The sequence below is a fragment of the Lissotriton vulgaris genome, chromosome 9 (genome assembly GCF_964263255.1).
Source record: "Lissotriton vulgaris chromosome 9, aLisVul1.2, whole genome shotgun sequence".
Taxonomy (NCBI): Eukaryota; Metazoa; Chordata; class Amphibia; order Caudata; family Salamandridae; genus Lissotriton; species Lissotriton vulgaris.
The window spans coordinates 840370704-840392103 of record NC_141697.1 but is presented as its reverse complement, the minus strand read 5'-3'; the positions used below and the strand labels follow the sequence as shown (position 1 = coordinate 840392103).

Below are 21400 nucleotides of genomic sequence, written 5' to 3'. Positions count from 1 at the left end.
AAAGAGTGTGGAATAAAGTAGTGGCTGAGGATTTGTGTGACATCCTCAATAAGACCGTAGATAGGCCCCCCTCAAATTTAGAAGATGCAACACGCTCTTACACTAGCTGGCTAGAAACAGCAGGGAACATATTTGCTCCTTAAAAAATGTTCTACCCCACCAGACGGCTGCCTTCCGCTCCGTGGTATTCACATGCACTCAGGGAACAAAAATTGACTTGTAAATATCTGGAGAGAAGGTGGAGAACAAAGTACAAGGATACTGATAAGGAGGAGTATAAATGTGGTCTTGCCTTTTACAAACAGCAGGTTCAGCAGGCAAAGCTTCTATTTTTTTCCAAGAAGATTAATAGAGCAAAAAAACTGAGCTAGGGAACTGTTTAATACAGTCACCAGCCTGGCCAATCCGGTGGCGATTACATCTACTCCTAGTCAGGATTTTTGTGAAAAATTGCTAGTTTCTTTTATGAGAAAGTGGATGCTATTTTCTCCACTTTTTCTAATGCTACAGCTAAGAATATGGCGTGCCAAACGGTTGACCGACAGTTGGAGGAGAAAGTGTTACTGGACAAATTTACCCAACTGTCAGTTACAGAAACTGGTAAACTTCTTATGCAGGTGAAATCCGGGTCCCCCTCGGACCCTTGTTCGATAGCTTTATTAAAATTAGCGGCAGAGCCAGTCTCTCGAGTTTTGACACCTTTGTAACTTAATGTATTCAGAGGTATTTTCCGCTAGACTGAAAAAAAACCTTCTATTCTGCCCCTTTTGAAGAAACCGAATCTTGATACAAAAGACTCTAACAATTTTAGACCAATATCTAGACTTCCAATACCTGCTAAAATTATTGAGAGAAATTTAAATATGCAACTTGAGCCAATTTCTGGATTCCACTCAAGCCTTGGACCAAACACAGTATGGCTTTCGAGGGGGCCATTGTACCGAAGCTGCTCTTTTGAAATCTACAGAAGAGATACAGACTATTCTAGATCTTGGTGGCAAGGCTGCTCTGATCCTGTTAGATCTCTCTGCAGCATTCAATACGGTCCACCACGATTTGTTGATGGACCGGCTGTAGGAGATTGGTGTACAGGGTTTGGCTTGGAGACTTTTAAGATCATTTCTGCCAAACTGGAGTCAGCTGGTGGCGTTGGGGGAATTTGTATCCAAACTTTTTTCCCTACCATGTGGGGTCCTGCAGGGGTCCTCACTGAGTACGACACTATTTAAAATATATTTGTCCTCTCTGGCGCCCCTTATTCATTCATTTGGGTTCAGTCTGACCACTTATGTGAATGATACCCAGATCGTGGTGTCTCTGCTACCAGCTGAGTTAAAGAGCAAGGCAGTCCGTTTCAAAGATTGCATGAATGTAGTAGGGATATGGATGTCCCAAAACTGCCTAAGTTAAACTCCAGTACGACGGAGGTGGTATGTTTTGGGAATGATCCTAATTTTTGGACTCCATAATGGTGGCCAGACACCCTGGGCCCTCTTCCCGCACCCAATAGTATGTTTGAAACCTTGGTGTATGGGTAGATCAGAAGCTCAATTTCAAAGACCAGGATAACTCAGTGGCCCCTGCTACGTCTTTCGGTCTTAGGTCCTGTAAGAAAATGTTGCCTTTGTTACCTATTGAATGTCGTAAAACAGTGATCACAGCCCTCACTATGTCGAGGCTGGACTACTGTAATTGTCTGTACTTCAATATTCAGGAAGGTTTAATGCAGAAGTTGCAACTCTTGCAGAATGCAGCTGCTAGACTGATGTTGGGCATCCAAAAATATTCTCCAATAGCGAAAGAGATTCGAAAACTAGATTGGCTGCCAGTTAGGCAGCGTACCAAGTTCAAGGCAATGTGTCTGGTTCAAAAGGCACTTTTGCGGAGCAGGGTCGGCCTATCTAAAAGAACAACTGTACTGGTATACGCCAAACAGAGCACTACGCTCATCTGATGCTAAACTGGTCTGTATGCCATTTGTTAAGAGACCACTTGGGGTGGAAAAAGCTTTGTGGCAAATGCAGCCAAAGCGTGGAACAAGCTTCCCCTAAATCTAGAGGTATACGCAGCCTTATGACCTTTCGAAAAGCTTTAAAAACCTGGCTGTTTACCGATTAGTATGTCACTGGTTTGATCCTCAGGCAAGATTTCACATAGCGCCAGGACACCTACGGGTAATAGTAGCGCTCAACAAATGTTATAATAATAATAATAATAACTGTACAAAAGAGCACTGGGTGGACGATCAGCTCTTTGTGGGGTTTGCTCTAGCGAGAAAAGGCAAGGCTGTGCAGAAGAGAACCAGTTTCCTTTCACAGTCCTGTGCATACCACTTGAATAAAAAGGCTGCTCCCCTGCTCGCTGTTCTCTGCTTTCTGGTTTTAGGGGCCCTGGTGCTGCTGTGCGCACTGTAACCAGAGGGCAATAGAGTTGGTTTGTCATCTCTGCCCCACTGTACCACTGTCGCCAGATGCACCTCTTGTCGCATACAAGCGGTTGTGTACTGTAAGTTAAGGCAGGCCATGCATTGTGCCTCTTTCCTGACTGCGTGATGTTTCCGTGCAGTAATTCTCTGATCCCACTTGTGCAGACACACGAGCTTCTAAGCTCCCCTTCCCTCGCTCTGCCACGTCACCTAAGTGACAAGACCACTGACCTGATTAGTGTGACTGCTTTCCCCACGTGCAGCTCCACCACTAAGTGTTGCCCCCTGAGAGACCTATGTTCTCTGTTCTGAGGTAGGTTCGAGTCCCTCCTCCACCTGCAGGCTCCTGCCTGCGCCTCATCCCTGGTGGTCCAGTGGGAGAGCACTCTGGTTTTCTGCTATTCCGCTTTCTTCTGTGTCCTTTTTCGCTCTCTCTTTCATATCCCTTTTTCTTTAGCTCCCTCTTTCTCTTTTTGCTCCTTTTTAGATCTCTCTTTTTCCTCTGCCCTCCCTGTCGCTGCTGCCCTTGTGAGCCTCCCGCGTGTCCTTACCGCTCCCGCCTCCCAGGTCACCGCCCTCCTCTGAACCCTACTTAATGGCGGCTGCCATGCGGCCAGCATACCAAAGGCAAGCCCGTCCAACCCTGACCAGCACCAGGGACCCTGGTCCCCTGACCCCCCTAACCCCCCTACTGTACTACCCCAGTGCCCTCCATGCTCTCAACCCTGGACGCAGCAACAACTACCAGCTCTCGACACCCAGCCGCACCCAAGGCCCAATCTCCTGCTGACACTGCCCCGGTACATTCACACACCTGTGAGCCCCAGGAGCAGGCCCCAGCCTACCTGACACCATTGCACACAAACCACTGAACTGCATCCTCCTCAACGTGCGTGCCCTACACAGGCACACCAAAGAAACCTGGGACCTCCGCAAGACCCAACCGCCTGATGTCGCCTTCCTTACAGAGACCTGGACCAACGCCAACTCCACACCCGACATTATAACCACCATTCCTGACGGATTCAAGATCCTGAGAAAAGACCACCCCACCTTCCCAGGAGGAGGCATCACCATCATCAACAAAAGCTGCCTCCCCATGACAACCACTAACCCGGACTACGCCACAACCTCTATGGAACGTCTCCACTTCCAGATCCAGGACAATCCCAAAACGATTCTCCACAGAACTCTCATCTACATGCCGCCTGGCCCCCGCGCTCCCATCACTGATACCATTGTAGCCCTCATTGCACCCCACGCCCTCGCATCCACAGACTACATCCTACTCGGAGACCTAAACTTCAACCTGGACAACCATAAGGACCCCAACACCACTGTCCTCCTAGAGAACCTTGTCAATATAGGACTGAAGCAACTTGTCACCATCCCCACGCACACAGCAGGACACACACTCGACTCGGTCTTCAATGGAGGAAACAGTGTCTCTTACAGCCACACCGTGAACCTTTTTGGGACAGACCACCCCTACATCCATTTCTCCTTTAGAAAACATACCGTCCACAAGCACGCACTCCGCCTCGCCTCGGACGCTGGAACTAGGTCACAGAATAACTGACCTCCGCTCTCACCAGCGCAACAGCTCCAACTACGCCAGACGCCAACACCGCTGCAACCAACCACCACTGCTGGATCTCTAACTGCGCCAACATGCTCGCCCCCTCAAGAAAGCTACAGGACGACACAACAAAAAAGCAAGCTGGTTCACCCCGTACTCTAAGAATCCAAGCGCTCCTGCCGACGACTTGAAAAACCCTGAAACACACACTGCGTACAGAACAGCCACCACAGCATACCACCAACTCATCAATTCCACAAAGGAAAATGTCCTCCAAGACCGAAATCTCACAACTGTTCTCCATCATACAGGAATTTGACAAACCCTGCAGCAAAACAACAGACAAACCACCCTCCCAAGACCTCTGCAACCAACTTAGCCCCTTTCGCCTCAAGATTAAAGTGCTCTACAACAACTTTGACGACCAAGACCTCTTCACTGCTTCAGTCCCTACCCCCAGAGATGCCACGCAACAGACCTTACTCACTTGGATTCCCCTCACAACAGGAGACACTTTAAAGACCATGAAGAGCATCCACTCCGAAGCACCCTCAGACCCCTGTCCCCCCCACATCTTCCACAAGGTGGCCACAGCCATCGCACCTGAACTATGCCTGACGATCAACTGCTCCCTTGAGACTGCCACATTTCCCAACGACTGGGAGCATGCCAAAGTCAGCACCCTCCTGAAGAAGCCCTCTGCAGCCCGACTGACCTCAAGAACTTCAGGCCAGTCTCACTGCTCCCATTTGCAGCCAAGGTAATCGAAAAGGCTATCAACACCCAGCTAGCAAACTTCATTGAAGCTAACAAAATCCTGGCCATCTCCCATTCTGGATTCTGCAGCAACCACAGCACTGAGACCGCCCTTCTCACCGCCACAAACGACATCCGCACCCTTCTTGACCAGGGCCAAATGGCAGCTCTCATCCTCCTGGACCTCTCATCTGCCTTTCGACACCATCTCCCACTGCATACTCTCCACCAGATTCCACAACGCCGGCATCCAAGGGAAGGCCCTCGACTGGACACGCTCATTCCTCACCTGCAGAACACAGAGTCAAATTCCTGCCCTACTTCTCAGAACCGACAGATACCAGATCTGGAGTATCCCAGGGATCCTCCCACAGCCCCACCCTCTTCAACATCTACATGCCTCCCCTTGCAACCATAGTCAGAAACCACGGGCTCAACATCGACTCCTAAGCTGATGACACCCTGCTCATTCTCTCCTTCAGCAAAGAACCCAACATCACCAGGCACAATTTCCAAGAAGAGATAAAAACCGTTGGAATTTGGATGAAAAAGAACTTCCTGAAACTCAACTTAGAGAAAACAGAAGTCCTCATCCTTGGCTCCACCTCCTCAGCATGGAACAGGGCCTGTTGCCTCCCCCTCTAAAAAACCCCACCCCGACAGACCATGCACGAAACCGCGGCATCATACTAGACTCATTGCTCACTTTGAACTGCCAGATCAACGCCGGATCCTCTGCCTACTTCAACACCCTCCGCATACTCTGAAAAACGTTCCAATGGATCCCCTCCGAATCCAGAAAAATGGTCACGCATTCCCTCATCACTAGCAGACTGGACTACTGCAACGCGCTCTATGACGAAATCAACAAAACATTCCTCTGCAAGCTCCAGAGCGCCGCAGCCAGACTGGTCCATTCCCCTTCACAACCACATCTCCCAACACCTCTGTGATCTCCACTGGCTCCCCTTCAAAATAAGAATAACCTTCAAGCTCCTCCCACATGCATACAAGGCCATCCACAACACCGGACCAGCATACCTAAACAACTGCCTCTCCTTCCACGCCCCCAAGAAAAACCTCCGATCAGCCGACCTCTCCCTGGCCACAATCCCAAGTATCTACAAGACCAGAACAGGTGGAAAGTTCTTCTGCTACCTTGCAACCAAGAGCTGGAACGACCTCCCCCTCCGGCAAAGCCCTACACTGCTCCAAATCAGATTGGACCTCAAGATCTGGCACTTCAGATGATCCCATAACCCAATAGAGCCCCCCCGGCCTTCCCCCACCCAGCACCTTGAGACCCTCATGAGAGAGTAGCTGTGCTTTACAAACCCTTGATTGATTGGTTGATCTTCTGCTGGATCGTGCTCTGCATTATGATTTGCTACTCATTGGCTAAAAAGCATCCCCCAGAAGCACTGTTTGCTCATTCTACCAAGGCCAAAGCAGCTACCACTATGTTAGCATGCGAACTCCCTATCCTAGATATTTGCCAAACATTACATGTATGTAATGAATTCACATAGGTTTTTTAATCATGCAGACATCAATTGTAAATGATTCTCATCTTAACCTGGAATATTCAACAATCACTGTGAATCGGTGAAAGATCCAGTGCTGGAGAACAGTGAATTACCTATAATTGTGGAATCCCTTATAGAGGATGTAATGTATTCAAAATAAGTGAAAGTATCCATGTTTTTAATATGAGAAACACCTGGCACAGACGCCTCGAGTCTGACTATAAGGAGGTGTGATAAACCTGGGGACAAAGGGAAAGAAAAGCCCAGGGCAGAGATGGCTGGAGAGTCCTAATTGATGGGCTATACCCCAGGAGGGGTAGTAGGCATAAACACGTGAGTACCTATGTATTGGGTTAAAAAATGACTCCCTGGAAACCTATTACATTCTTACAAAATATAATTTATTTAAAATGGATTAAATAATGTATATCCTATAATAAATATTAGTAATTTCTGGTTTAAACTGTATTTGCAACACAGGGAAACTGTCTTCGCTTCTGAAATTCAAAACATAATATCTCTTGACAGTGAATAAAATCTTTTGTGAATCCCTCGTCCGAGTGTGTCTGCTAAACTGTTAGAATAGTGCCAGCTGTGACATGAGAAACGCAAACTGTTTACAGAAGAGAATGTAAAGAGGGAGTCTGCATGGATGCAGAAGTGAGATCAGGGGAGGAGAGAGCGTATACATCACAAGTGTGTTTTAGAAAAGGATCAAGTGGCTCCGTTTGTATCATGTTTAGTTACTCTGTGTTTCTTTTCTTTGACTGTTCTTACAGGTGCAATCGCAAAAGTCTATATTATTATGAAAGTATTCTATGACTGCCATTCCTAACTGATGTCGTTTTCTTCTTCAGGGGGTCATTGACACAGCCCAAACAATCTGCAACGTCGCTGCTCGTGGCCATGAGCAAAAGGGAATTCCCGGTGCTGTCGGCGGAGTCCTGAGGCAAATACCGCCTACTGTGGTCAAGCCCTTAATCGTGGCGTCAGAGGCTACCTCCAACCTCCTGGGTGGCATGCGCAACCAGATAAAGCCAGATGCTCGCAAGGAGGAGTATCTGAAATGGAGATTAGATGAAAGTCAGGAGTGAATGTATCTACCTCGGAGGCCGACTCCAGCCCGTCAAGTGCCACGACACAGGAAGCTATAGTAGTATATATACATATATATATAATACATTTCTACGTGACTGAAGCCACAAAATGTCCGTCTCTGAAAATGTGTTCCCCCGCCTTGCTTTTAACGTTGTTTTTGCGCTTAGGAATTAATCCAGCTACCATTTGCAACGAAACTGTGAGAATCCAGCATTTGCGCTGCCCTCCTTCAAAGCTTTGGGGGGTTGTGCTGTCATTGGCATTACTGTGCCCAAACACTAAATGGCTGTGCTTGCAGTTTTTGTTGTCATTTGAGTGGTAGCTATTGCAGAGTTGGACGAGGTCTGACATTTATTCAGGAGACACAGGATTTGGATTTGTGCTTGAATGGCAGTTAGGCAAGTTGGACAAGAAGTGCAGCTCCTGTCGAGACAGACGGGAAAGGTGGCTTTTGCAAAGTCAGACTACAATGGCAAGTCTTGCAGCGTTGGACCGGACCGCACTGGCAGCTCTTGTGAAGTTGAGCAAGGAGTAAAGCTCTTGCAGAGACTTAGACCCATTGCCTCAGAAGCCTGCGGAAGGCTGGGTAGCTGCTGAGTTTTACTTCCCTCTATTTTTGTTTCCTCTCAGACTTCAAAGTGCGAGTAAGGAACATTGAAAAGCACAGGAAGAGCCAAACACAGTGAAGCATCACCGCAAACCCCTTAACCTTTTAACAAATTAAGGCAGTGCCCGGGGTGCAATAGTGTCGCACTCCAGTCTTATTGCTTATATGAAGAGTTCTGTGTATGGGTCAGCGGATGCTACACACAAATAAAGCACTGCTATAACATTTGAATGTTATTATTATGGGTCTACAGACCTGATGAGTGAATTGGAAACCTCATTGCTGTAGCCTGCCTTACAAACGTGCAGTTAATGTTAACGTGTTTCAAACGGAAGACAAACTGAGACTTGGACGCAGCATCACAGCTCTGCAAAGATGCTGAAGGAATCTCAACAAAACGTATTTCTTGCTATCTCTGCCTTGTCTAATAAAATGGAAATTAATTGTAGCCGGACTTTTATACATCATCACTGAGTTAAGATCAGAAGTATTAAACTTTTCAGGATTTATATTTCGCCTGGAAATGCTTCCTTCTGGCAGTATTTGTTAATTAAACGAGATTGAGACCAGCGTCCTGACATACGGGATGCCATTTTCAAATACTTGCGCAATCGTAATTTAAATAAACATCTGTCTTCACACACAGTTCGTGATAGGATCTATTGTATTAAAATCTGATTTTGAAACAATTTCCACACGACCTGTCTGTTTCACCTTCATCAGCCTTCTTTTTGTCACCTGCTCGCACTTCTCTTTATTGTGCTCTGGTCAGTAGAAAACTGTTGAACTAAGAGTAATTTACCTGCCACATAACGACCAGTTTTGTAAGTCTAGACAAAGCTTCTCCATAGATGCAAGAGAAAACACTCCCTCTTACCTGATCTTTTGTTCAGGACTGGAAAAAGTCTCTGGATCAGAGGGAACAGCTACCCTTTAGAACGTTTATTGTATTTAGGAATTAAAATATAAATGGGGGGAATTATTTGGTTTTTAGTTGAGCAGCTACCTGAAGTGGTTTAATTTCGACTCATTTCTACTGAACCATGCTTCATCTGTAACCCCGTGCTGAAGGCTGCTGCTGAGAAGCAATTTATTTTTAAAGCGTCCAAATGGAGATGGATTTCCAATATTGCTTATTTTTTTGTTTGATCTGTTTCTTAGGAGTATTTCATAATACTGTTACAGCATGTAGATAGATAGTATAATAATATAGGGGTATTAACGAATGACTCTGCAGTAGAAACATTTGAGTGAGCACGACATTGCTAGTCCAGGTTACATCCCCGCAATGTAGGATATAGTTAGCATGTGTGGCTCGAGGTAAAAGTGAGAGTAGTTTCTCAAAATGACCAGTCAAAATATAGCCTTATTGTCTGCAACATTCCCTGATAATGACATCAAACATATATATGAATTGTGTAACTGTGAGCAACCATTTCACTTAGGAGAAACAGAAGTAAGCAACACAAGAGCAAATCAAGAAAAAAACAGGGACGGGGACAAGGGAGTAAACAAAAAGGTTCGCTATCTCTCAATGCAGTACCTGTTCACCAGGAGTAAAATGCCAACATTGCATTAAAACTCTGTTTCACGTCGTATATATCACATCATGTACACATGTAAGCATTACAGACAATGAAATAATGGCCTACAAGGACATTCTTGGTCAGGTACTGGTTATATATTTATTTGTATCATCTGCTTCCCCTTCAGGGCACAATGCAATTTAGAGTGCCGTCAGGATTTCGTCCCAACTGGACGAAAAAGCGTAGTCATGCAGGCCCAGGATGTCCTTTCTATGGAGAGATACTCCTTCTGCTCTAGCCTAGTTAAGGACGGAATGTGACCAGGCCTGCAATGATGGTGGTTCACTAGATTTCCAGCACTACATGTTGAGGCGCTTGACATCTATAAGGCAGAGATCCAAAAAACGAGTAGTGGCCCTATGCTTCTTGTCAATTGGAAATATGCCTAATATGCAGACCTCCGATGTGTTTGTGAGGTGTTGGTCGGTACATTCAAATAAATAATACGTTACTCCCTCCCAATAATGCTGTAATTTGGGTCATGACCACAACATAATGGGTATCGGATATTGATACATGTGGCCAAGAGCTGCGCACAAGAGAGGGGCATCCCTCGCACAACCATGCTGTTGAATGGATATCCAAAAAGGGGTGGGAGTAAATGTGACTTTACTGGCAGTTTCTCACCCAGCACCTGCAGCCCGCCTGAACTAGAGTTTTCGGCGCTAGAATTATGACCATGAAAAAGCAGCAATCAAATTAGTTAAAAATGGCAACAAGTTTTGCCTTACTGAATGAATTGCCACTTTGCAATGGTGACTAAATTGAGAACAGCGACTGGAGGACTACTGAGCTGTGCTCCATCTGAAGGCCATTAGTATGTGCAGTTTTGAGTGCGTTCACCTGGATATCAATATGTGTCAGTATGGATTAGTTACTTACCTGTAATCCTAGTTCTCTTCCAGGGGTATCCTCATCAAAGTCATAAGCATTAGAATATTCCCGCCCATGCGCGGGACCCCGGAAACACTATATTATATGTGCCCCACATATATATATATATATATATATATATATATATATATATATATATATATATATATATATATATATATACACACAATAGCAGCCAAATAATATCAGAGCTGAAATATGCTGTGAAGAATTTCCACCATACATGAATAATATGCATTAGAAACATGAGAAACAACAACAAAGATTGTTTAGAAACTGTTTTAATGCTTAGAAAGCAGTAGAAATTCTTATAACTCACTGAAAGCATAGTGAGCTCCCAGGCTGCATTGCAAACACACAGTCTAAAAAGACTGAAAAGCTAACCTGTAGCGGTATGTAATACAAAAACTGACACCATGCCTTTAAGGCACTCCTGACCCCCAGTATCCCATCATGCCTCAGGGGTGTCAGTTAGGTCAGTTGTTCTTTTCGGAGACTGAAAAACCCAGTAACAAATAGGTTAACAATATCTCCTTATTAAAGAATGTCCTTTGCCCGGGGAGGCGGGAGGGTTGCCTATGACTTTGATGAGGATACCCCTGGAAGAGAACTAGGATAACAGGTAAGTAACTAATCCTTCTCTTCCAGGGGATCCTCATCAATAATCATAAGCATTAGAATAGAATAGCGAGCCTCTCCTCATCCCTGCGGGCACAGGAATAACAAGACAGTAATCTCATCAACCAGCCTGAGCTGGCCATAGGCTACCCAAACAGATTTCTCAAGGAGGCTTGCCCTACTTGAGTATCGGCCCTGGAATCAGATTCTAGACAGTAATGCCTCGTAAAGGTATGAACTGATTTCCAGATTGCAGCCTTGCATATTTCTGACATTGGAATGTCATGTAAGAAAGCCACTGTGGCTGCTTTCCCTCTGGTAAAATGTGCTTTGGGTTATACCAATAAAGGCTTGCCTGCAAGCTGATAGGCCAATTTAATGCAGGAGACAATCCATCTGGAGATGGATCTCTTGGCCGCTGGAAAGCCCGTTCTCATTGAACCATAGTTTATAAACAGCTGATCCGTCCTCCTGATTCCCTTGGTCTTTTCCAAATAGAACTTGAGCACTCTCTTAAGATCCAAGGAGTGCAGTGACCGCTCGGCTGGGGTCGTAGGATTTGGAAAAAACGAAGGGAGGGAAATGGACTGATTTATATGAAAATCAGAAACCACCTTAGGTAAGAAGGATGGATGAGCTCTCAGGACTACTCTATTGTGGTGGAAAACAGTATATGGTTCCTTCGCACAGAGCGCTTGTATCTCGCTTACTCTGCGCGCTGACGTAATCGTCACTAAAAAGGCCGCTTTCCAAGAGAGATGTTGCAAAGAGGCCTTGTGGATGGGTTCGAAAGGAGGTGACATTAACCTGGATAGAACCAAGTTCAATTCCCAAGGAGGAGATGGATTTTGCACAGGCGGATAGACTTTTTTCAACCCCTGGAGGAAGTCCTTAACCACCGGAACCTGAAAGAAAGAAATCTGATTAGGTGATTTCCTGTACTCTACTATGGCTGACAGATGCACTCTAATGGATGCATATTTCAACCCAGAAGTTGCCAGGGAAAGGAGGTATGGCAGGATTACCTCCTCCTGCCCTTTAGTAGGATCTAGGTGACGATCCCTACACCATATGTAAAACCTTTTCCACTTGAACGCATAAGACGCTCTCGTGGAAGGTCTCGTAGCCTCTTTTAAAATGTGCATACATTCGGGATGCAGGTTCAGATGTCCATATTTCAGGACCTCAGGTGCCATGCAGTTAGGTTCAGTGATGGGAGGTTGGGATGCAGTATCTTCCCGTTCATCTTGCTCAACCGGTCCGGCCTGCCAGTAAGTCGTCTGTGTGGACACACAGACAGATGCAGAAGGTCCGGGTACCACCACTGCCGTGGCCAATCCGAAGCTATCAAGATCATCTCCATGTCTGACCTGAGGAGCTTGGACACTACCTTCGGAATCAGAGCCAGGGGAGGAAACACGTAAGCAAATGTTCCCGACCAATCCATCAGGAGAGCATTCCCCTGCGTCCCTGGCCGGTGGAATCTGGACGCTAAGGTGTGGCATTTTGCGTTTTCGTCGTCTGCAAACAGGTCTATGGCTGGACGACCCCAACAACAAAAGAGCTCTTCTACCACTTCGTCATTTAGCACCCAGTCTGGCTGATCTTCGAAGTGCCTGCTGAGTGCGTCTGCATTGATGTTTAACTCGCCTGGAAGGTGCACCGCCACCACTGAGAGGCTTCGAGAGAGAAGCCAGTGCCAGATGGTTTGAGCCTCCCAGGAGAGAGGGCGTGACCGCATGCCTCCTTGCTTGTTCAGATAGAACATGGTGGTTGTATTGTCCGTCTGAAGTAGGACTGAGTTGGACTTGATTGCTGGAAGAAAAGCTTTGAGAGCTAGAAACACCGCTCTGAGCTCCAGCATGTTGATGTGGTACGTCTGCTCCTGCGCAGACCACTGACCCAGAATCTGAAGGGGACCCATGTGCGCTCCCCAGCCTTGCAGAGAGGCATCTGTCACTATAGACTGGGTTGGTAGAGGCTGGTGAAAAGGCACTCCCACCAGCACATTCCTCGTCCGAGCCCACCATTTGATGGCATCCTTCGCTGCTTGGGAAAGAGTGATACGATCTTCCCAACGCCCTGTCGCTTGGTCCCACTGGTCTTCGAGGGCTTGTTGTAGAGGCGGCATTTTCAGCCTGGCGTTCGGGATGAGAAAAATGCAGGACTCCATGGAACCCAGCAGGGAGGCTACCTGTCGGACTGTTGGAAACCGAGACTCTAGTAGAATCCCACATTTCTGCCTCATGGAAAAAAGTCTCTCCTTCGAAGGAAACGCTTTTCCCACTTTTGTGTCCAGAACGGAGCCTAGGTAGTGGATGGACTGAGTCGGCCGCTGGACTGACTTCTCCAGATTGACATGGAGACCGAGCCTGTGCAACTGCTGGTGTAGGCAGAGTTGCAGATCGTGTGCTACCTGTACCGGAGATGGTCCCTTTAGGAGCCAGTCGTCCAGGTACGAATAAATAAAGAGCCCCTTTTTGTGAAGAAAAGCCGCCACCACTGCCATGCATTTGGTTAAGACTTGTGGTGCGGACTTGAGTCCGAAGGGTAGCACTTTGTACTGGTAGTGTTTGTTTCCTACAACAAACCTCAAGTACTTGCGATGCCGTAGTGCAATCGGAATGTGAAAGTATGCATCTTGCAGATCCACCGAACACATCCAATCTCCGGCTTGAAGATGTGGGCATATTTGGTGAAGAGCTAACATGCAGAACTTTTCTCTGACAATGACCTTGTTTAGGAGACGAAGAACGAGTATGGGCCTGAACTTGTCCTCCTGATCTTTTTTGGGGACAAGAAAGTATCTTGAGTAGACTTCCTTTCCCCTTTGAGAGGGAGGAACTTCCTCTATAGCTCTTTTTTTGTAGCAGAATTTTCACCTCTCTCAGGAGCAAGCTTAGCTGGTGAGGGCAAGAGTTCTTTGGAGGAATGTTCTTTGGAAGCGCACGGAAACGTAGCATGTATCCATTGCACAGTATATTCAGCACCCACCGATCCCTTGTGATGCTGACCCACTCTGCCAGGTGTTGTGAAGCACTTCCTCCCACTGGAGTGGGCAACGGCGCCAGAGGAAGCCACTGCTCAAGCCTTTCCTCCTCTCGTGGTGGTAGAGGACTGCTGGTGACCTCCTCTACCTCTGTTGGATTTGCCTCGAAACTGGGATTTTCCCTGGTTCTTGTTTTGGGACCATTGAGGGGTTTGAACCCTCTGTTGAGCCCCTTTTCCCTTGCTGGTCTTAAAACGGCGTTTGAATTCTTTTTTCTTCTCCAAACCAACCGCTTTCACCGTATCCAGCTCGGTCTTCATACGAGCGATCTCTTCGTCAGCATGAAGAGAGAGGACCCCGAAAAAGGAAGATTTAGGATGCGTTGTTGAGCATCCAGCTTCAGTCCTGTGAGACACAACCAAGCTGACCTCCTGGCACAAACCCCATGTGAGTAGGAATGTGCTGCAAGCACTGCACCGTCCGCCGCTGTGCTTATCAACTGGTTCGCCACCAGACATCCTTCCGTCATTGTTTCTTCGAAGTCCTTCTGGTCCTTCTTTGGAAGTTTGGACTTGAACCTTTCCATGGAGTCCCATAAGGCTCTATCGTATCTACCTAACAGCATGGCGGCACTGGAGACCTTCAGCGTGGAGGCAGCTGAATTGCAAACCTTGCGACCCCACGAGTCCTGTGATTTGCTGTCCTTATCTGGTGGTACTGAAGAGGAAGCAGCAACTGCATGCGTCTTCATTGCCGCTGCTACTATCACAGAGTCTGCTGGAGGGTCAGATTTTACAAAAACTGGGTCGGAGGAAGCTGCTTTGTATTTTTTTTGTATGCGGGCTGGCACCGCTTTGATGGTTGCTGGGGTTAGGAAAATGCCATTGACAGGATCCATAATCCCCGGGACTAAAGGCAGCAGTGGACGAGAGGCAGATCTTTGATGCAAAGTTTCAAAAATTACTGTTGTAGCTACCTGGGGGACAGACATTTCAATGTTCAGCTTCTGAGCTCCTCTTTGTAGGACATCTAGATAAGTGCCGATGTCATCCACTGGAGAGGACCTAGAAATAGGACTATCCACAACCGTGGGAGAATAACCCCTCTTGGAAGACCTGGTAGAAGAGGTAGATGAAGTAGACTGAGTTCTTCGACGTCTACGGGGAGCACTGCGCCTCCTCTCACGTGATCTTCTTGGGAGCTCTTCCCTTCTAGGAGAACGAGATCTGACCGGATCTTCTCTTCTGGGAGATCGAGATCTAACCGGATCTTCCCTTCTGGGAGTGCGGGATCTGGTTGGCCTTCTCACAGGCGATTTGTCTGCTTTGCGCCTGGGAGGACTGCGCCTGTTCACTTTCGCCACCAGCCTCTGGAGAGGAGATCTGTGCTGTGGACTGACATATTCGCGCATACGTTCTGCAGCCCCTGACTCTCGCCAATGATCCAATGACCTGTACCATCTAGGTGACAGTCTGACTTCCGCCGCCAAAGGATCTGGCTGACGCACAGGAGATCTGCGGACAGGACTTCTGGATCTTGAGGATGACGTTGAGGAGCCAGAAGACTGTGAAGTGGAATGACGAGAAGCTGACTCCGTAACCATGATCACCGATTTCCTTGACGACGATCGAGCTCTTTCTGAATGTCTCGACGTCGAGCGTTCCGGTGTCGATGCGAGGATCTACGGTCTCTCGACGCCGAACGGCGATGAGCTGCCGACGGCAGAGCCTCCCTCGACGTCGAACGGCGATGACCAGCCGTCGACGGAGCCCTCTCTCTCGACGTCGAATGTCTGTGCGACGACGGCGGAGGAATATTGGCCACCCTCGACGCCGAGCGTCGACGAGACGACGACGGAGACTGCCTCCTTGACGCTGATCGATGTTTGGTTGTCGACGGCGGAGGAGTCTTGGTCCTCGACGTCGAACGTCGTTTCTTAGACGAAGGCGGAGGGGTCAAACTTCTCGACGCCGGTCGTCGCCTGGATGACGGCGGGGGAGTGACCTCCCTCGACAACGATCGTCGCCGGGTTGACGACGGCGGAGGGGCCTTGGATCTCGACGCCGACCATCACCTGGCTGACGGCGGCGGAGTCGCATTTCTCAACGCCGATCGTCGCCCGGTTGACGACGGCGGAGGAGTGACCTCCTTCTACGCCGATCGTCGCTGGGTTGACGACGCCGGAGGGGATTTCGACGACGGAGCTAGATTCTTCGACGTCGTCGACGTACCTGGTCTTCTATTTGACGGCGAGCCCGCCGTCGATGGTAGTTTTGAAGATAAATGACCCACCGGTGGTTCTTTCCTCAGCACCAAGCCTGACGCTGAAGCTGAAGGGTGTGAAGACTTCTCTTTTGAAGATGTTCTAGCCTTCCTGGAGCCCTTTTTCACCGGAGACCTTCCTCTGGATGTCCTATGAGCCAGGCCATAAATGCGAATCTTCTCCCTGTCTTTGAGAGTTCTTCCGAACAGGTGCTCGCAGTGAGGATAGGTGCCTGGATCATGTTCCTCGGGCAGACACAGGATACAAACGTCGTGGTTGTCTGATTTTGCCTTCTTGTTGCCACAAGAAGGACATTTGTCAAAAAGTGAAGGCATTCTCAGCTGAAAATGCTCACTAAACTGACTTAAAAAGACAGTTTCTTACTTGACTAGATGTAAAATGTCAAAGTTAGTAAAAAAGTTGTTAAAAGTGAAGTAATTTTCTGTCAGAAAACAGAAATTAGTGGAGCTGTGTAACCAGGATCCTTCCTGAAGGAGCCGGAAAGAACAACTGACCTAACTGAGGCATGATGGGATACTGGGGGTCAGGAGTGCCTTAAAGGCACAGTGTCAGTTTTTGTATTACATACAGCTACAGGTTAGCTTTTCAGTCTTTTTAGACTGTGTGTTTGCAATGCAGCCTGGGAGCTTACTATGCTTTCAGTGAGTTATAAGAATTTGTACTGCTTTCTAAGCATTAAAACAGTTTCTAAACAATCTTTGGTGTTGTTTCTCATGTTTCTAATGCATATTATTCATGTATGGTGGAAATTCTTCACAGCATATTTCAGCTCTGATGTTATTTGGCTGCTATTGCATATTTTTATATATATATATATGTATATATATATATATATATATGAGTATATATATGTGGGGCACATATAATATAGTGTTTTCGGGGTCCCGCGCATGGGCGGGAATATTCTAATGCTTATGACTATTGATGAGGATCCCCTGGAAGAGAAATATATATATCAGTCCACAGTAGCGCGCTTGTAGCCAAAGAGAGACGCACTTGCGGGTTTCTTCTTGCTGTAACTCTTTTTTTGTTCAGACACCCCCCCCACCCCTGTACCAACAGACGAGTTTCGGCGTGAAAGCCTTATGCGTCTCTTTGTGGCTACTGGAGCGTCGCTGTGGACTGATATTTCGCAGCTCACCACCGCGTTGATAGCACCCAGGGCAAGTGGTGCAGCGGCAGTGAGTCCTGTGTTTTAAAATAAATATATATATACATACATACATACACACACATACATATATATATTCACTGAAAAAAGCACAGGTATCTGATAGAGACAACTAGCTGAAGATTCCGTAACTTTGAATTTCGCAGGCGTCAGGCTGGATCCAGAAACTTTTTGCTGAGCAATACCCCTTGCGTGCGACATCAGGTGGCTCCATTCGGCTCCACATGACGTCGTCGGTTATGATGCTGCGCTGCCTATATAGGTGCCACCCAGGCACCCGGACATCAGTTCTTTTCTTTCTGCGCCAGTTAAGCGCTGATCCAGGAAGAACTACCCCTTTGCTGCTTTTTGGCAGGGTTTTTCTCGACTTTTGTCGATATTTTTGGATCGACTTCGTGTGCGAGGGATGTCTTCGAGAAAGACAGGTTCAAAACCATGCAGAACTTGTTCCTGCATGATGTCTGTCACCGATCCCCACCGCGTATGTCTGTGGTGTCTTGAACACGACCACGATACAAGGTCATATTCAGACTGTCAGGCGATGGCCCCGAATACCTTGAGGGAGCAAGTGATGAAGTTGCTTGCATCCCGGCAGTCGAAACAGTCAAGCGAGACTCCGAGGTGGTCACGGTCCCGTTCCATGAAGAGGAGGTTGCGGGACTGCTCACGTAGCCCTAAGTTGTCTTCCTCTCATTCGAGGTCCTCTGTACACTTGGGGAAGAGGCACAAGAAGCAGGGGAAAACCAAGCAGACTTCAACTTCACCTGAACTGGCGTCTCTCGTTGAGAAAGGTAAGGGGCACCGACGCTCTAGCCACGGTCCTGCTGAGTCGGAGCCAGAGTCGACTTTGCGACTTCCACCCTTTCCGGGAGCTGGAGTGATTCCCGCTAAAAGGAAAAAGTTTTACGAGGCCAAGCGCCATGTATTTGAGCGGAACGACCCATTGGTGAGGTCTCAGGCCCCACGGGGTCAGATGAGGCCCCATCGGGTCCAACGCCATTGGCTCCAGCCATGGCGCCAGTGGGGCCTGGGGGATCCACCCCGGATCTGGATCAATGCCACTTGTGCGAATGCGACCTTCCCCAGCGTCGAATCCGGAGTCAGTGCCTACGACACCGCCGATGCCTCTCGGTGGTGCAAACCCCATCCTCATACCGATGACATGAAACTGCATAAAGAGACTCAGATTCTGACGTAAACAGAACCCAGGGATTCTACGTTATTGTCCAAGCACTTTGTGAACGTCCTGGGCTCAGGAGAGAAATAGGAGGAGTCTGGAGAGCCTCTTGAGAACTAGGATGTCTTAGAGGAGACAATGGACCGGTATGGGGAACTTGGGAAAGCCAGTGGTCTAGATACTTCCCCAGACACTGGCATGCTCTCTCCACCTACAGTGACCACGGAAGAGTGGGGTGTCCTATGCCGTGGTGGTTAAGAGGGAAGCTTAGGTCCTAGGACGAGTTGCCCTCAGTGCAGGACAGGACTAATCTCCTGACCGAAGTGCTTCAGCCTGGGGCTTTCACTTCTGAACCCCTATTGCCCTTTAATGCGGCACTTACGGACGTCTTTCTAGGAACATAGTCCAAGCCTAGCACAGAGGCTCCTGTGAATAGCACGATTGCACGCGGCCATCAACCAGTTTTGGGCGACCTAAAGTTCCTCAGCCAATACCCTACCCCAGAAAGTTTGGTGGTGCAGGCCTCTAAGTCCCAAGACGCATTCCCCTCCAGATAGGGAATCCAAGAGACTGGACTCATTTGGGAAGAAGATGTTTTCTTCCTCCAGTCTGGCATTGCGGTTGCTCTTTGGGCCGTTTCTCCCTCTCTCTTCGGGAGACAGTTGCACAGGTGCTGCCACAAGTCACAGAAGTGGCCTGGGCTGTGCTGTACCACGCTGTCAAGGACTAGAGAGATGCAGGAAAATTCACTATAAGGTATGGTTTAGACATGACCGATTCGCTGGGCATATCGATTTCAACAACGGTGGCCCTGAGACGGCATGCCTGGCTTTGTACACTGACTTCTCGGGGGATGTCCAAGCCAATTTGATGGACATGCCCTTTGATGGAACCCGCCTTTTTGGGGAAAAGACAGACTCAGCCCTGGTTAGGTTCAAGGACTCTTAAGCTACGGTCAGATCCTGGGGCCTCTCCTCCACTCCTCATGGCCAGTCTTGCTTTCGCCCCTTTCATGGCAAAGGAAGGGGTTTCCAGCCGTGTCAGCCCTATCCCAGCCACCGTCCCACTCAGCCTACCCAAGCAGTGCGTGGATGTGGATGGCCTACATTCAGTCCTCGGAATGGAGACCAGAAGTTGTCTACCACACTGCCCCGAGCAGACGCAGCCCCCAAACACTCCTCAGTTGATTCTGCAAGACCACACTACTCCAGTGTGTGTAAGAATATGTCATCATCTCCCCGCTGGCGATCTATAACAACAGACAAGTGGGTCTTGCAGATCGTCCAGAAGGGCAATTCTCTTCCTTTCCTTTCTTTCCTCCTCCTATTTCGCCAAGTCAGGAACGACTGGCGGAGGATCATTTAAAGTTGCTCCTAGAGGAAGTTACAGCTCTTTTGGCTAAAGGAGCTATAGAGAGGGTCCCAGTTTCAGAAGTAGGCAGTGGCTGTTATAATTGCTACTTTCTGATTCCGAAGAACAAGGGGCTACGACCCATTTTGGATCTTTGGATCGTCAATCTCTTCCTCAAAAAGGAGAAATTCAAAATGCTCACTTTGGCTCAGGTCTTGTCTGCCCTAGACCAAGGAGACTGGATGGTAGTGTTGCACCTGCAGGATGCGTACTTTCACATTCCATCCTGCGGGACAACAGGCGTTACCTGCAGTTCAAGGTAGACCGCGAGCACTTTCAGTTTACCGTGCTACCCTTCGGTCTTACCAGTGCCCCTTGGGTGTTCACCAAGGTGATGGCAGTGGTTGCAGCTCATCTGCGCAGGTTAGGGGTATCAGTCTTCCCCTACCTTGACGATTGGCTGTTAAAGGCTGCTTCGCCCCAGGCAGTCGTTTCCCACCATCGTACTTCGGTGAACCTTCTGCATGCGCTGGGGTTCTCTTTGATTGTGCCGAAGTCACACCTGACTCCTTCTCAGACGCTCCCTTTCACTGGAGCTGCTCAGAACACAGTGCAGTTTTGGGCTTATCCTCCCAAGCAGCGAGTCTACGATATTCAGGGTAGGAGTCTGATGTTTCAGTCTCTATCCTGGATTTTGGTGAAGTTGACTCTGAGCCTGTTGGGTCTCATTGCCACCTGCAACCTATTGGTAAGACACGCAAGATGGCATATGTGGGCTCTGTAGTGGGACATGACATTCCAATGGGCCCAGCATTGGGGCAATCTCACTGACGTGGTTCAGATCTCGAAGGAACTGCAAAGGATCTGCAGTGGTGGTTAACGAACCGCAATTGGGTCAACGGCAGACCTCTCTCCCTTCCCCAACCAGATCTCACAGTCGTCACAGTTGCGTCACTTCTGGGATGGGGCAGCCACATGGGAGAGGTGGAGATCATGGGTCACATAAACTTGTTGGAGCTCCGAGCGATTCGTTGGCATTGAAAGCATTTATTTCCTCTGTCAAGGGGAGACTGGTACAGGCGTTCATGGACAACACCACTGCCATGTGGAACTGCAACAAGCAGGGTGGGGTGGGGTCATGGACCCTTTGTCGAGAGGTCCTGCGTCGCTGGACATGGGTGGAACAGTTGGGCATATCAGGTTCAACACCTAGCAGGTTCTCTGAAGGCCCGGGCAGACTTTATAAGCAGTCAATACCTTTAGGATCACGAATGGCATTTCCAGTCGGATGTGGCACAAGGTCTCTTTCAACAGTGGAGAAAACCTTGGTTAGAATTGTT

The 21400-nt window shown here is 48.2% G+C and overlaps 1 protein-coding gene across 1 annotated transcript in view; it reads left to right on the top strand.

The window, feature by feature from the left end:
* The window catches only part of ATG2A (autophagy related 2A), a 2120972-nt gene extending 2112338 nt beyond the window's left edge, over positions 1–8634 (top strand). Inside the window, exon 31 of the mRNA XM_086939522.1 lies at positions 7144–8634. Within this exon, the coding sequence (XP_086795648.1) occupies positions 7144–7380 (237 nt within the window). The 3' untranslated portion in view covers positions 7381–8634. The remainder of the gene's footprint in view (positions 1–7143) is intronic.
* Positions 8635–21400: the final 12766 nt, after the last annotated feature.